This window comes from Pleurodeles waltl, chromosome 5 (assembly GCF_031143425.1).
Source record: "Pleurodeles waltl isolate 20211129_DDA chromosome 5, aPleWal1.hap1.20221129, whole genome shotgun sequence".
Lineage (NCBI taxonomy): Eukaryota > Metazoa > Chordata > Amphibia > Caudata > Salamandridae > Pleurodeles > Pleurodeles waltl.
The window spans coordinates 1,777,839,166-1,777,854,154 of NC_090444.1; the positions used below are offsets into that span (position 1 = coordinate 1,777,839,166).

Here is a 14,989-nt window from a genome sequence, read left to right on the forward strand (position 1 = left end):
AATTCTTGAATCTAGAAGAGACACTTACCCATTCCCCATGAACAGCCACCTTCATTGCTTGGGCCACTTTCAGGATTTGGTGTTTCCATCTCTTCCTCCGGTGGATCGGCATCAAAGTCATCCCCTAACATCTTCTCCTGGAGCTTCTGCTGTCGCTGACGGGCTTCAATGAGCTGTGTCACCGACAGCTCAGACTCTGACTCCTGATCGTCTTCTGGTCCCTGCAAAGACAGTGGCAGTCACCTCCTACCGTTATCAATACATCTGTCTGATCCAAAGTATTTCATCAGTCCCTGCCTCACCTCCACAGGAATGAGTCACGTTTCATGATGACAATTTGTAGCAAAATGCCTCGAAATACAATCCTGTTGAAAGGCCGGAGCCCCCGATTATTCTTCTCCCTCTTAGCTAACTGAACTCAGTAACAAAGTGAAACCAAGAAACCTGCTGTAAAAAAAAACAGTTTTAATAAGCATGTAACTTTGCTGTCAGATGGCCTTGACCCCTCCTTTAACCCAATAGGAACCCAAGACGAACACTGAGTGGGCGAGTGCGAGCAAGGGAAATCTTACTCAAGACTACCTCACAGCGAGATTTCCCAAAGCGCTCCCGCTGACAAACCTTACGTTCCAGTTGAGGAACCCGCTGCTCAAGTAGAAAATCTATTCGAATGCAGAAAAGAATCAGCGCCCTCTTGTGCTGCGCAGGGAGCCGTCAGTGCTGAATTTTCAGCACGGGACAAACATCTGGTGCTAGAAATCAGCACGAACGTGTGACCTAACATACTCTGTTTTTTGGGCACTTCGTGGAGCTCCGCAGAGCGGGACTCCGTGAACTCCGTCCAGGCACAATGAAAACCACACAATTGACCTTTTATCAAAAACAGAAAGACAATGGTGGTTAATGAATGCTGGAGAAAGTGAAGTGTAAGGAGTTCAGGACGTGCGGATGTATACAGTTTAGAAACAACAAGGTGACGCATTAGCAGGTGGAACTTCTGAAAATAGAGATTCGGAGGTTATAATTCTTTCCTCAAACTCGATGGAGAAAATGCAGGTACAATTTCCTGCAATGCGATTCATGAAACAAAGAGTGGGTCGGTTTACATCGAACTCAAGAAAGGGCCAAGTCCCACTGAACATCAGCGAGCTGAGACTCGGGGCCTGAAGATTTCTCCCTTACTGACACTATTTAAGATTTGAGGCTAGCTGTCTGATCCTCTACCTCCGATATCTTGCTATCTTGGAGCAGGTGTTGGATATGTTTCTAATGGTGCCCTGCAATTTGCGTGTTAAGGCCTGTGATCTCCTACTTTCAATGCAGGTGCCTTCTCCATTGGCCATAATGCCTGAATAGATAGCTTCCACTGTAGGGTGATCCCATTCTCCCAGAGAATTTCGGGCACCACCAGTTGCAGGACCTGGCTGTTCAGAGAGTAGGTGTTGAGGCACCAAGTAATCCCATTTCAGATCTTTGCTTGGACCAAATTTGCCTGAGGCTGCTCTGTAAATCGTAGTGGCAGAGTTCCCTGCCCAGTCGTTAGCCACAGATGTAATATAACTTAGTTCACTTAGATCAGAGTCAAGGCTGTTCCTCCTCTTCTGATCAGACCCTTCACTACCCTGACTCCTTGGAGAGATCAGATAAGGAAAAGAATTGTTCCACAGCATCGTTATGAAAGTCTACGTTTCTCTGGTGTCTATTTTTGCTGGTCTCCTTTATGCTTGTAACAACATGGGAAGCTTGGCGTTTCTGGTTACGTAGGCAGTGTGGATAATGTCACTATCATGTGAATATGCAGAAATAAGAGTCCCTGAAACTAGTCTCTCTAGTGTAGTTTGAGACTGCCATTGCTCCGCTAATGCCCGCAATAATCCCACCATCCAGGTGGCACTGTCACCGGAGTGGACATCAGGGCCTTCCCTTCTAGATTACAACCTGTTGTGGAGCTTAGATTCGGGGGCACCCCTTGAATGTTACCTTGATTAACAAAGTAGGAAGACCCGGATGAGCCTGGCGTCACACCAGAAATTAAATCATGTGGTGAATCATGAGCTGAACCCACTAAGGACCCAGTGTACTGAACTAGGGGAATCGACAGCTCTGCCACAGTCACCATTCATATGATTAACTAGGTGATCCAGGGATGGAGTCCTGAGCAGTAACTTTCAAGGTTGTAGGTTCGGTGATTTTCCTAAGAGAGGACACAGTAGAAGATCGCATGCAGAGAGGGTCTGGAATACACTTCTCCCCCGAGACTACTGCTGAATTACTTCCTCTGCTCATACCAGATATTGGGGTAAACAGATCTGGTTCAACACGGTCAGCCGACAGCCCTTGGCTCTGTGGTAGTGGAGGGGGACTCCGTCCCACTACAAGCCCTGGCAGCCTCAGGACCAAAGCTCCCTTGTTCGCAAGTCACGCTCTCTTGTCTCCTCAGCACATCGAGAATTGTGGGTTTAACCCCAACCAGCTAGGTAAGGCCAGAAGGATGCAGAGTAGAAAGGAGGCAGACACCTCTGCGTGTTGCACAGCCCTAGGGTGAACCAACGAGGGCGGAGATAACAGAGATGGTGGAGGTAGCAGAATGAATGAAAGTGGCAGGAACTCCAGAAGCAGCAGGTACCGCCAGCACAGGCTCAGCCCCAGCCAGTGCGTTTGTCTAGACTTTGGTCCTCCACTAGTCTTACAGCCAAGCCAACTCCCCACAGTGACAAGTGAAGAATCTGTAGCCTGTGTTACGCCTTCGACCCCTCTAGCTTTAACCACTCTTACCTTCTGCGCCATTCCAGCTGCTCCAATCGTCCCCGAGAACCCACGCGAAAGCACAGCAGTCGGGCCAAATCCGAAGGGAGTGTCTCTGACCTTGAAGCAGCTTGAGGACACTGTATCTGCACCAGCAGCCAACACCGCACGGAGATCCTTGAGTGGGGCAATTATGAAGCGTTTATGCCCAGGGCTGATCCGATCATGCCCATACAACTGCAGTCGCAGAGGAGAGGAGGGTGCTGTGAACAGCTGAATCAAGCTGCCGCCATCTTGCCTGTCTCAACAAGAGAAGCCCCTCAGAACCAGCAGAGATGTAATATCCTAAGGGTGCTTGGGAACAAGGAGGGGTTTGCGGAAGATGCGAGAAGCTTTATTATCAAACTCTTTCAAGCAGCCTTCCCTGATATTCCCGGGTGGGACTGGGACGAGAGGTGCAACAAGTACCTCCCTCTATTTCAGAAGCAGAAGTGGATCAATTCAGGATCCTCTAAGCCCAGCACTATGCCCAGGGCTATTATAGTATTTTTGGGCATTATTTAATCCTGAAGGTAGTCTTTCAAAATGCACCCCCAGATGTGAAGCACAGGGTTACTGGTCATGTTTTTTTTAAAAATACAACCAGATCTCTTATCACGCAATGTCGAGAAACGATGGAGACTTTGGCAAATAATCAAGCCTTTTCAAGACAAGGAAGCTTAGGTAAAAAAAAAAAACCTGCATTTTTAGCTCAGTGATTAAGGCAGTCTAGACAATTTGTCTTGAAGCTCTCAGAGCTATGGGTGGTTTTGTACCATATCGTATTGGGGTTCACGCAATGATTAAACGCTTGCACAATGAAGATTTCAGAGTAGGGTATTCAGCTCAAGAGGTGTAATATTTTCAGGCTATTCAAAGATTGTGAATTATAGGATGCTGGGCACAGAGTAAGGGTGTATTCAAGGTGGCACTAAGGTGAATTTTTAAGGTTTAGTTTAGTTTCTTTGACAGAGGTTCTCATGTGGGAGGGGGTGCATTTCTCTATCATTCAGACAATTTTGGATGATGTGACCAAGCCATTTGACGTGGGAGGTGGGGAGGGTGGTTGTGGTGAGTTTGAGGGGCTATGGAGTCCTGGGGCTGAGTTTTGTGAAGGTTCAATGAAGTGGTGGTGGGGGAAGTTGAGGGTGAAAAAACACCATAAAATTAGGACAAAGTAAAATTGTCATTATATTGCGATTTATTTGGTAAAACTTGGTAAGACAGGTGGCTTGGATGGTCCAGACTGGAGAGATCCCTTTCTTAGCCTCCACCATGGTGCTGTGAGGTTTAGGGTAGCCCACAATTTTGGCTATGGCTATCTTATGTATCGTATCTATTAACATTCAGGGACTAAATGATCAAATAAATTTGTGTTGCTGAAGATCTGAGGTCTTCCAGGGTGGATATCACCAGTCTTCATGAAACTCATATCCGGACTGACAAGAAACACTTATTATGGACTCTGGGGTAACGGGTGGTGTCAAACACCACGCAAGGTACAACAGTCAGACGGGCCACTATACTTGCCAGGTCATGCTTTTGTATGGTGCCTCAGACAAAGCTGGCTGCCGGACATTAGCTGAATTTCAAATAGCAGGGCTAAAGTTTACAAGTTGTTCAGTATATAGCTCTAATGTCAATGATGCATCTGTTACAGAACATCTGACAACAGAACTAGCGTCCTGGCCGACTCCGATCATTTTCCGTGGCAACCTCAATTATCATATGGAAGTATTTCCGACCTCCATGGAAGTATATGGGGGAGCCAAAAGTGTACCTGGCTGTCAAACACTTGCAAGATATGCATGGGCTAGGAGATGCATGGGCAGAACTATACAGCTCAGAACCTGGTTTTACCTAGTTTTCTTTCAAACACCAAAAGTATGCTCGTTTTTTTATTATTTCTTGTCTGTCTAGTGGATAAAGCCCAGCTAAGTAAAATCCCCCTGGTTTTCTCAGACTATATTCCTTTGGTCCTCAAACTATGCCTCTTGGAAAATTAAGTCCAGAGCTCCAGTGGATATTTGATAGGACATTACTTCTGAATCCTAAATATGTTATTCATATGATGGCGGTGTGCTTGATGGACTTTCTACATATAAATAGGGGCAGTGCTCCAATCGGGGTGGTATGAGACTCAATGAAAGCAGGGATCAGGGCAAAACACTTCGTTTTGGCTTATTTAGCCAGAAAGGCAAAATTAATAAAACCAAAGCTAAATATGAGTAACTTGCCGGGCTACAATCACTCCATGTGAGGTGATATCTAGAGGGCGAAGTGGATCATGAAAGTCTATTAAAAATCACTGTCGCACACATCCCAGTACAGCTGCGCTCAGAAATATCCGGTACATAAGTTGAAGCATTACAAACACAGTGATACAGTAGAGAAGCATCTGGCTCTCAGAATCAGACACAAAGAAGTTGTGAATGGGATTAATGCAGTCCAAGAAATATCCGGTAAGATGGTTAATTCTCCTGACGACAGTTCTTGGGGGATATGATAAAACTCTGCATCAGGAAAATTATTTCCACACCTTGGATCAAGTCAAACAATATTTGGGGAAAATTGATGGGGATACCCTAAGGGAGGAAGATATGGTTGGTCTAAACATCCCTCTTGCCATGGAGAAAGTTAAAAAAGCACTGGTATCCATCCCATCTGGGAAAGCCACGGGCAAGATAAGATCCCACTGGAATTTTATCACATCTTTTTTTCTATCTATCTGCTCACATGGTGGCTACTTTTTGGAGGCACAGAGTGGCAGGGCTGCTCCAGAGTTCTGAGCAACTACAAATATAGTGGTCTTTAAAAACATAAAATTAGGAAAACCACCACTGAACCCAGGGTTTTAAGGCTGGTTACACTCATGAATAGAGATGCTAAGATCTATCTAAAGTGCTAGCATCTCTGCTAGGCAGGGTCATTGCCGATTTGGACTCTCCATGGCAACACAGCTTTATACCAGGTCATAGTATGCAAAATCATGTAATAAGGGCTATTAAGTTGGTTGACATATCTGAGATTCAGAGGACTCAAATGGCAATGGTCCTGCTTGATGCTGAGAAGGCCTTCGATCGTGTCACATGGCAACATCTTTGGGAAGTATTAGAGATCCAGGTAACTTGATTCTGGTGGTGGAGGAGGAGGCTGCCTGATTTGGGCAAATGTCAGGATATATCCTAAACTGGAGCAAAACTTAGATTTTGTGTAATACCGATACTAGGTGTCGAGATAATCTAAAGACAGATAGCGTGGTTTATCTGGAAATCAAGATCACTCTTAAAACAGAGAGTACTGCTCCATCCAGTTATGAACATGCTCTTCAGAAAAATAAGTCTGAGCTGGTACACATAAACAATTACATTTAACACTCATGGGGCATTGCAATGTCATCAAAATGCCGGTGCTTCTTAAAATCCTTTATCTGTTTAGGGCTAGTCCTTTGGTAATCGGACAGGAGTTGGTGAAGAAGATGGGTGGGATTTGAAACAACTTCATGTGGGAATACAAGAGGGTGAAGACACCTTTGAGATATTTGGTTATGCCCTTGCACGGGGGTTGGTACCTAATTTTAAGTATTATTATTGAGCATCTATGCTGCAGCAAGTGGAGTTGTTACAGACACTGGTAGTACGCATTCCGCAGCAACAAGTCTTCACAGTATATATGAGTTATCTTTGGATAATAAAGCAACAAGTTCTTTTTTGAGAATTCTGGAGCCCAGTTATAAATAAAGTTACTTTCAAGATGATTGAGGCGGCCCATAAAATCTGGTCTATCTTGCGGGCAAAATCGGTAGGATTCTAACCTTTATGCACTGCCTTGATGCTCCCCCAGTTTCATCCGCTTTTCCATGATTGCCACTATTTGGCTTGCAAGAAAGAGGGGATGCGTAAAATGGGCGATCTCTACGCTTGGGGTGATTTTGTTTCTTTGGAGATTTGCAACACGTGTATGGTCTATCAAAAAATTGTTTCTTTAAATAGTTGCAAATCTGGGACTTCCTAATCGAGCTAGACAAAGGCACAATATCATTAAATATGAGCATTTTCATGCAGAGTCTGAAGCCTGGGGGTGAGGTAAAATTAAGGGTTTTATATTAGCCACTCACTTAATTCGATCTTGATCACGTTGATTCCCAATGTGAGAAACGGGCAATATGGTTGAACATTCCTGTTATATTTTCTTTCAGCTGTCTTTGAGATTGCAGAAAAAGGCTTCGCTACATGCTAGGCTAAGAAGCCAACATTCTAAGACACTGTTTAATCTATATTATGCCTGCAAGAAGCTTCTTTGCTGGGGAAAACAATAAGACTCAAAGTGTCCTCGCTGCAGGGACTCTCCTGCAGATATTATTCTTAAGTTTTATTACTGCACAAAGCTGGCTTCGTTCAGAGATGAAATTAAAGAGTATGCCGAAAGCGGAGCATCTCAGATGATGCTTCTAGGGTTAGCGTCTCAATATCTGAATGACAAACGCAAGCTCTATCCAATTTTATAGACATGGCAGTAGCGTGTATTTGTATTGCGAGGCCTGGTTGAACAAGGAACCCCTCCACCTCTTTCCATCAATGGCTGTCCTGTCTCTTGTCTATGTACCATTTTAAGAAAAGTTTATATCAGTATGAGGGTAGAGAGGCAAGGCAGAGGGGAGCTTTTGTTTGGCTACCTTGATGAACTGGGCAAATGGATTGCAGTTTGGGTTTTATCTTTTTTTTCAATGTTTTCACAACATATGCATATGTTTGGCTTAACTATCCATAACTTGCTGTAAATTATTTCTATGATGTCTATGAGTCCTTCAAGCTATCCACTATTTTAATATTGATGAATTCATGAAGTTTGATTTTGGATTTATGGTGATTCATGTAAGAGGGTTTATACAATGACATTCTTATACTGATTGTTTATTTTTATTTTTACTTCCTCTTCAATACATTTAAAAAACTCAAGATAGTGCATTAGCTAGAAAAGTAGGCATTTTTGAAATGTGTTTTTAGCACTAGTTTCACTCACAAAAGAAGCAAAATATATGGACTTAGGGCTGGTGGGCCTAACTCTGCTGTCAATGTTTAGACTCTTGAGATAGTGGGTTAACCTTCAGTCCCTCAAGAAGTTTTGTCTTGGGAAAGGCTTTTGTTACCAAGTGCTACATGTGCCTCTTGCTCCAGTGAAACTTTCTACAGCATGGCTTTAACTAAAACAGACATTACCAGTGCCTAAGTTTAGTTTAAAAAAACACAAAGATATCGATGTATGCACCCAGTTTATTGCTCTACAAAAGGTACACTGAGAACGGATGTCATACAATACTTTGTTGAATGCCATAGATGTGCATTGAGCTAATAAATAAAAATGATACGTATGACCGTGATTGGTTTGATACTAAATGGCTTGAGGTTGGTCTGCTTCTTCTTTTTTTTTTACATTTTAGACGTAAACTCGATAACAAGCTCTTATAACAATGAGTATGAAAAGTAGCTGTTAAAATGACTAATCTGTATGAAAAAATAATTGTCAATGTTGGAAAGACTTTAGTGGAATTATTATAGAATTCCGGGAATAGTCCAGAGAACTTACAACTGTAACATCTTCCAGTCCATACTCATATCTAAAAATATGTACATATAAAACAATCTAACAGTTGTATATTTACGAATAGGAAAATGCAACTTGTAAGTATGTACTGGTAGTCCACGAGGGAAACCTTTGTCTTAAATCCATACCAACTATGGGCATATTTGTTCCCATTATCACTTTGAAAATTAATTTACTAATGACCTTAACTGGAGTAAATATGCAACTGGGATTTGGTGAGAAACAATCCTCAAAACTTCTGTGAACACCCACAAACGTGAAACTGAATCATTGAATGCCCCTTCTGCCCACCCCAACAAGACCGTCAAAAAACAGGAGAATGAACACAGGCCAGCTGGTACACAGAGGAACTCAGCTTGATCATACACCATTGCAAGCAGCAGGAGAGCTAGTGGAGAATGAGCCAAGACACAATAGACAAAGTCATCTACAAATCCGCCTGAAACATTACCACCAACAAATTTTGAAAACCAAGCGCACAGCACTTGTAGACCACATTGACGCAGGCACTAACAGCAACAAAGAAAAATGTGCCATTGTTAAAGAGTTCATTTCACCTGAAGCTGCCTCCAAAAAACATCACCCTCTCATAAGACATGTGCAGCAATGTCATGAGAGTTCTTCTGCAACAAGGTCACATACATCTATTACTACAGGTCTGACATTCAACTGGACCTCATCACCCTCGCTAGTCATCTCCCCATCTCGGCCAAAGAACTGACCCTGACCACGTGGTCCGCTGTCATCATGAATGAGACAGCCACTACTGTAAAGTCCATCTACTTGGGGGCCAAGTGCGACCTCTGACCCCACCGCGTTTTCACCAAAGGACTCATACCCTTCAGCGAAGCTCTTACTTACACCTCGGGCCCACATCAACTTAGCCACCATCCTGGGTGCATGGAAACACACCATATCAGTCCTCTGTTCAGGAACCCGTCTGTAGACCCAGTCTCGCTCACCAACTACAGACCATTGTCCCTCCTACCGTACCTAATAAAGATCCTGAAGAAGCTTGAAAACAGATGCCTCACTGACCACCTCAACAACCACCAGCTCTTCAATACCATGCAGTTGGCTTCAAGCCCAACCACAGTATAGAAACTGTACTCATTGCTGCCACAGACGACATCCTAGATAGAGAACGTATGGTGGACTTCATCTTAATGGACCTCTCTGCAGCCTGTGACACAGTACAAAAAAGAGGGTTGTGCACCACAATTAATAATCAATAACAGAGTCACAAATAATAATTGTACATAGTTCCATATTGTAGAGCATATAGTGACGCAAATTTTCACAGATTTCTTCCAAAAGGTTTATTTGGTCCAAGACACTTGATGCCAAAATAGATTTGGGAAAATCAATGACCCAACAGTCAACAGCCAACGCGTTTCGCCCAATACAATTGGGCTTCTTCAGGGCGGAAACAATTCCGAAGGGAAATCAAAAGTCAATTATGTGCAAAATATAGCCATAAACGGGGATTCAATATGCTGAGATGTGCGTGAATCCACGTGCTGCAAAGTATAACAGGCCGGATTTATCGAGGAGAGGAAGAGTGACGGGCCCGGTCGCGTAGCCACCCGTCAAGGAGAAGGTAATGTGTCCGAATTACTAAGCAAGCACTAAGCAAATCTATTTTGGCATCAAGTGTCTTGGACCAAATAAACCTTTTGGAAGAAATCTGTGAAAATTTGCGTCACTATATGCTCTACAATATGGAACTATGTACAATTATTATTTGTGACTCTGTTATTGATTATTAATTGTGGTGCACAACCCTCTTTTTTGTATTGGTGTTTCACCTTGTTGGTTCTTTGTGCAGTAGGAACTCTGTTGGAAGTGCACACTTGATTTTTCTATATATATTATTGTTCATGTACATTGTGATTAATTGGTAATTGTTAGGGACTGATGCGTCTTTTCTCTGGGCTTACTGCACTCTGTTTTGATTAAAGCCTGTGACACAGTGTCACACCCCATCCTCATCAGATGTTTGCAGAAGACTGGCATTTAAGGACCCGCTCTTCAATAGATCTACTTCTTCTTGACAGACAAAACAGAAGTGGTCAGCCTTACAGCATACTCCTCGAAAGCCCACAAAATAATTTCCAGAGTGCTTCAAGATTTGTTTCTCAGCTTGATCTTCTTCAATGCATACATGACCCCTCTGGACAAAGTCATCTGTGCACACACAACATCAATAACCTCTCCTACGCTAAAGACAAACAGATCATACTCTAGCTCTCCGACAATACCATCAACACACAGAACACGTTCGACACCTGCATGACCAGTTGCCATCTGGATGAAGGCTGACTCAAGCTTAACACCACCAAGACAGAAGTTGTGATCTTTGGAAAGAACACATCACAATGGTCCTCCAACTCGTAGTCAGCCAGGTACCTCTGGATCATCATTGACAGCAAACTTGACATGACTGTGCAAATCACTGCTGTTACTGCATCCTGCTTCCACTCCCGGAAGATGCGGAGGAAGATCTTTAAAAGGCTCCCAACCAACACCAGAAAAAACATCACTTATGCCCTTGTGAACAGCAAGCTGGATTACAGGAACACCTTCTATGCAAGAATCACGAAGCAACTCACCAGAAGACTACAAAACATCCAGAACTCGGCAGCCAGGCTCATCATGTACCTCCAACCCCGAACACATACCGCATCTTACCTCAGGAAGCTCCACTGTCTCCTGACACACAAATGCGCTGAGTTCAAACTCCTCAATCACACACAGAAGTCAATAAATAACATAGGCCCCATCTACCTGAACAGACGCATCTCCTTCCATCAACCGCCTGTACTGCTCCGCACCGCCAGTCTCCTACTCACATACATCCACAGAAACAAGTATAGAGGCTAGGCCTTTTCGTGCATCGACCCTAAAGTTGGAACAGCCTCACACTACACATCAAAGCCTCACCTTCCTCCCTTCTTGAGTTCCGCAAGGAGCTGAAGATCTGGCTCCTTGAACATTCCTAAGGACTCACACCTGCTCTGCACCACGATATCCTCACGGGTATCGTGCCAGTGAGCTTTGCAAATAAGCATAACGTATTTAGTAACTTTCATGTAATGTAGCCATGTTATATTGACATTCACGCACATATATAAAACCACTTATAGCTTTATTCCGATCTCTTTGAAATTAATGGCAGCTAATTTGGTTCCCGGGTGGTTTCACTATTGAGTGAAATTACCAACATTAGGAAATATTTCAGGTGTCAGAATGAGGGATAACCTACGAAGGTGGAGTTGGGGCACACAATTTAGACCAATTTCCCCACTGCAAATGTTGGCAGTTATTAACTTGCGAAACCTTAACTGGGAACAAATCTCGTAAAATGCCCAAATACTGCAACACTTCTCAAAGCAAGCCAGGTGCAAAAAAATACAGTATGCTCACAATTCGATATTGCCCGGCAACTTTGAAAGCGGATTTCAGTGGTGTATTTTACGTATAAGTAAATCAACATACGAGTGAATATCACATTTGGGTGCCGAAAAAACGATGGGAATCTGGCCTGAGAAATACAGAAAAGTCTGGCTCTTGAATTAAGTTTCATTTTTAAAGTTTTGAATGTACTCTGCGTATTGTGAAGTTACGAGAGCATGGAGTAAATGTGAATGGCTTTTTTTTTATTTTATTGAATACACAATTGTAGTTTTGCTAAGGATATATACGGTCCCTTTGTATTACCTGTAAGATGAAGAGCCGCGTGCTGCCCCCAAGCTTCAGGACGTGTCCCACTCGCAGGCGGCAGTAGGTTTTCGGAGGAATCTTCTTCTTGTTCACGAATGTGCCGTGGGTGCTCCCCAGGTCGTACATGTAGAAGCCGCGGTCCTGCTCCGCCTCGGGCCCGGCTGCCCCACGGTACTGGAGCACGGCGTGGTACCGGGACACGGAAGGGTGCTCCATGGACACGTCGCACCCAGGCAGCCGCCCAAAGACGAACCAGGTCTGCCCTGCCAGGCGCAGGCTGGACAGGATGACCCCGTTCTTCAGGGTCTCCAGGTGGTAAGGGGCGGTGGCAGGTGGCACCGCAGCCCATGGAGGCTCGTGGTAGGGGATGGGAGGGGTGCTCCTTGCCAGCACCGGTGGCTTGCCAGGGGGTCTCATTCTCCCCAAGGTAGCGTCCCGTGATGCCTTCTGTGAAGAGCCTGTGGACTCTGGCCCTGCCTCATTGCAGGGACTGACTGTCTTGTCCTCACCAGCAGATCCTTCAATTTCACCACTTGGGTGCTCCCTTGGCACAGCGAATTCCTGGCTGGGTGTCCCCCCACCGTGACTGGCGGGCACCTTGTGATGAGTTGACAGCTCTAAACCTTCATCTGTCCCCAGACCGGATGGGCCCTCAGGTTGACTGGGAGACACCTTCTGATGAGCTGACAGCTCCCCACCTTCAGCTGCTGGTCCATCTCCCAGGGCTGACACATCCTGACTTGTTTTCTTCCTCTCAGCTGCTGGCCGGTCACACTCCACTACTGGACCCTCACCAGGCACTGTTGACCCATCACCCCTTTCTGCTTGTACCTGCCCATCAGCAGCTAACCCAGCCGACCCTTTACCTGCAGACCCCTCTCCCTGAGCTGCCGGGCCATCGCCCTGAACTGCTGGCCCCTCTTCGTGTGCTCCTGTCCCCTCAGTCTGTCCCTCTGGCCCCTCGCCCCGTCCAAGTGACCTGCCCTGAGTCTGCTCGCCACCTTCTCCGGGGGCTTCTTGCTGGCCGCAGTCCTCGGTTCTCTCCATGTCCTATATGGATCCGTCGGTCAGCTGAGTTACCACTTCTGGAAATGTCCCAAAAAACGTGACTCGGATCTGAAGTCCGTTGCCGCGCCTTTCAAAAACACGTTTTCTGCTGTTGTTGTCCAATATTTTCTCATCACTGAGGTTGCAACCTGAAGCACCAGAGTTTGAGGCACTCATGTGCTCTACTCCAATCATGCAGACGGAGACACATTCTAGTAGCGGTGAGGTGTATGGTGATCTGGGATTGGTTGGGAGGGCTCCTCTCATGCGATTGGCGGAGGGAGCTCCAGTCAGTTGCAGGGACTCCATGTGCACTGTGGGTTGTTGTGGATCTCAACAATTCATTGGGTTGTTGGATCTCCGCGAGGCCATGTGCTTATCTAACAATAATAAGCTGCTACCCATACACTCTGTCAGTAGGCGTGTTCGAGTGAGAGGCCGATTCTAGAGATACTGCATGAATACTAGGCGAACGCCTTGAGCCTTATAGCAGCCGGAACACGCCCGTGACGCCATTGGCTTGTCACTTCTGCAAGCGGTCGTGTGACGCTGTGTGCAGCCGAGAGCCACCCGGCCAACATTGCGTCACGGGTTACTTCCGGCTCACGCCTCCTGCCTGCCTCCAGTGTGCCGGCTTTCAGGTACGCGGTAAGCTTTGTGTACTTTACCTAGGAGGAGCATCTCTGCGTTTTAGGACCTAACTAGCCGTTCCACGTTTCCGTGTGCAGCTCTTAGCATCCTTAGTGTAACTGTGCCCGACTGCCGGCGAGGTCGTAGCAGCCAAAAGACACAAGTGATATCTCAAATCCCACCTGCCTTGTTCTGTAGCATCATTTAGCGTTCTATGGTGTCCGGTTCCAGCTTTCTCATGAGACTTATCACCATAAAAGTCCAGGACTTTATTGACAAAGGCATTTTTTGCTATGACATTGCTTTTATTGCCGAAACGCTCCACATGCTCCTTTATTATGTGTGCTTAACAGCCACGCAGGCACATATGGAAATTGTTAATTTGACAGTGACCTTATGTGCCCCTTGGGTTAGGCTCTTCATTGTGCTTACAAGTCACTTGATATCATGCGCCAGTTGCTCTCTCGATCCATATGCCTATAGTTCGCAGGGATTCCTGTACTATTGGGCCACCCTGTCTGTACGCTTGGTGCCCACTGTAGCCTGTGTACCTTTGTGGGCATCTTTATGCATATGACTGTAAGTTACCCTTCGTCATGTTTCGCTTGCTCCGTGTGCTCTTGGCCAGCTTGAGTCCTGTGTTCCATGGTCACCAGGCCCCGACAGTCTGTTGGTTACTAAGCCCCATATTCCCAAGCTGCCCTACTCTCTGTGGCTACCATCCACTTTGTATCATAATGTTATATACAGGTATTGGCATGGTCAAATGCTATTTATTACATGTAATCGTGCTTTGACAATGCCTGGTAGGAAATGTGTAAAAAACTGCTTTCATATGCAATGCATATAAGAAATTTAAAATAACTGAATGTGACAAACAGCTTGGTGATAGGGATGATAGACAGACTGATACGTTAAATATCCAGTGCCTTGAGTTGAGGGAGTAATACTCCTGTGGGTGTAGCCTAAGCCCACCGTGTACATGCTTTAAAACTTTGGTAACAGTATGTCTTTTACCAGATCTTAATATCAATTCGTAACCATGTTTATATTCAATATATTATCATGCCTCATTAGCGATATAATATTATAAACTATTTCATTAAATTATATTGTAAAAAAAAAGTGAACATTTGTATTTTTAATTGATGTGCATACAGGTGATGTTTTATTGTAGTTTTCTTCGTATTTATGTGGGACT

The 14,989-nt window shown here is 44.9% G+C and overlaps 2 protein-coding genes across 3 annotated transcripts in view; one reads left to right on the top strand and one right to left on the bottom strand.

Moving 5' to 3' along the window:
• The window catches only part of SLC4A1AP (solute carrier family 4 member 1 adaptor protein), a 99,619-nt gene extending 86,175 nt beyond the window's left edge, over positions 1-13,444 (bottom strand). Inside the window, exons 1-2 of the mRNA XM_069236228.1 lie at positions 12,109-13,444; positions 29-221 (exon numbers count right to left, since the gene is read on the bottom strand). Coding sequence (XP_069092329.1) covers positions 29-221; positions 12,109-13,158 — 1,243 coding nt within the window. The 5' untranslated portion in view covers positions 13,159-13,444. The remainder of the gene's footprint in view (positions 1-28; positions 222-12,108) is intronic.
• Positions 13,445-13,664: 220 nt separating this feature from the next.
• The window catches only part of SUPT7L (SPT7 like, STAGA complex subunit gamma), a 68,051-nt gene continuing 66,726 nt past the window's right edge, over positions 13,665-14,989 (top strand). Inside the window, exon 1 of one of the 2 annotated variants that reach the window (XM_069236230.1) lies at positions 13,665-13,799. The gene's annotated coding sequence lies outside the window, so the exon portion shown is untranslated. Of the gene's footprint in view, positions 13,807-14,989 lie in introns of both variants that reach the window. The other variant, XM_069236231.1, reaches the window with a different exon arrangement.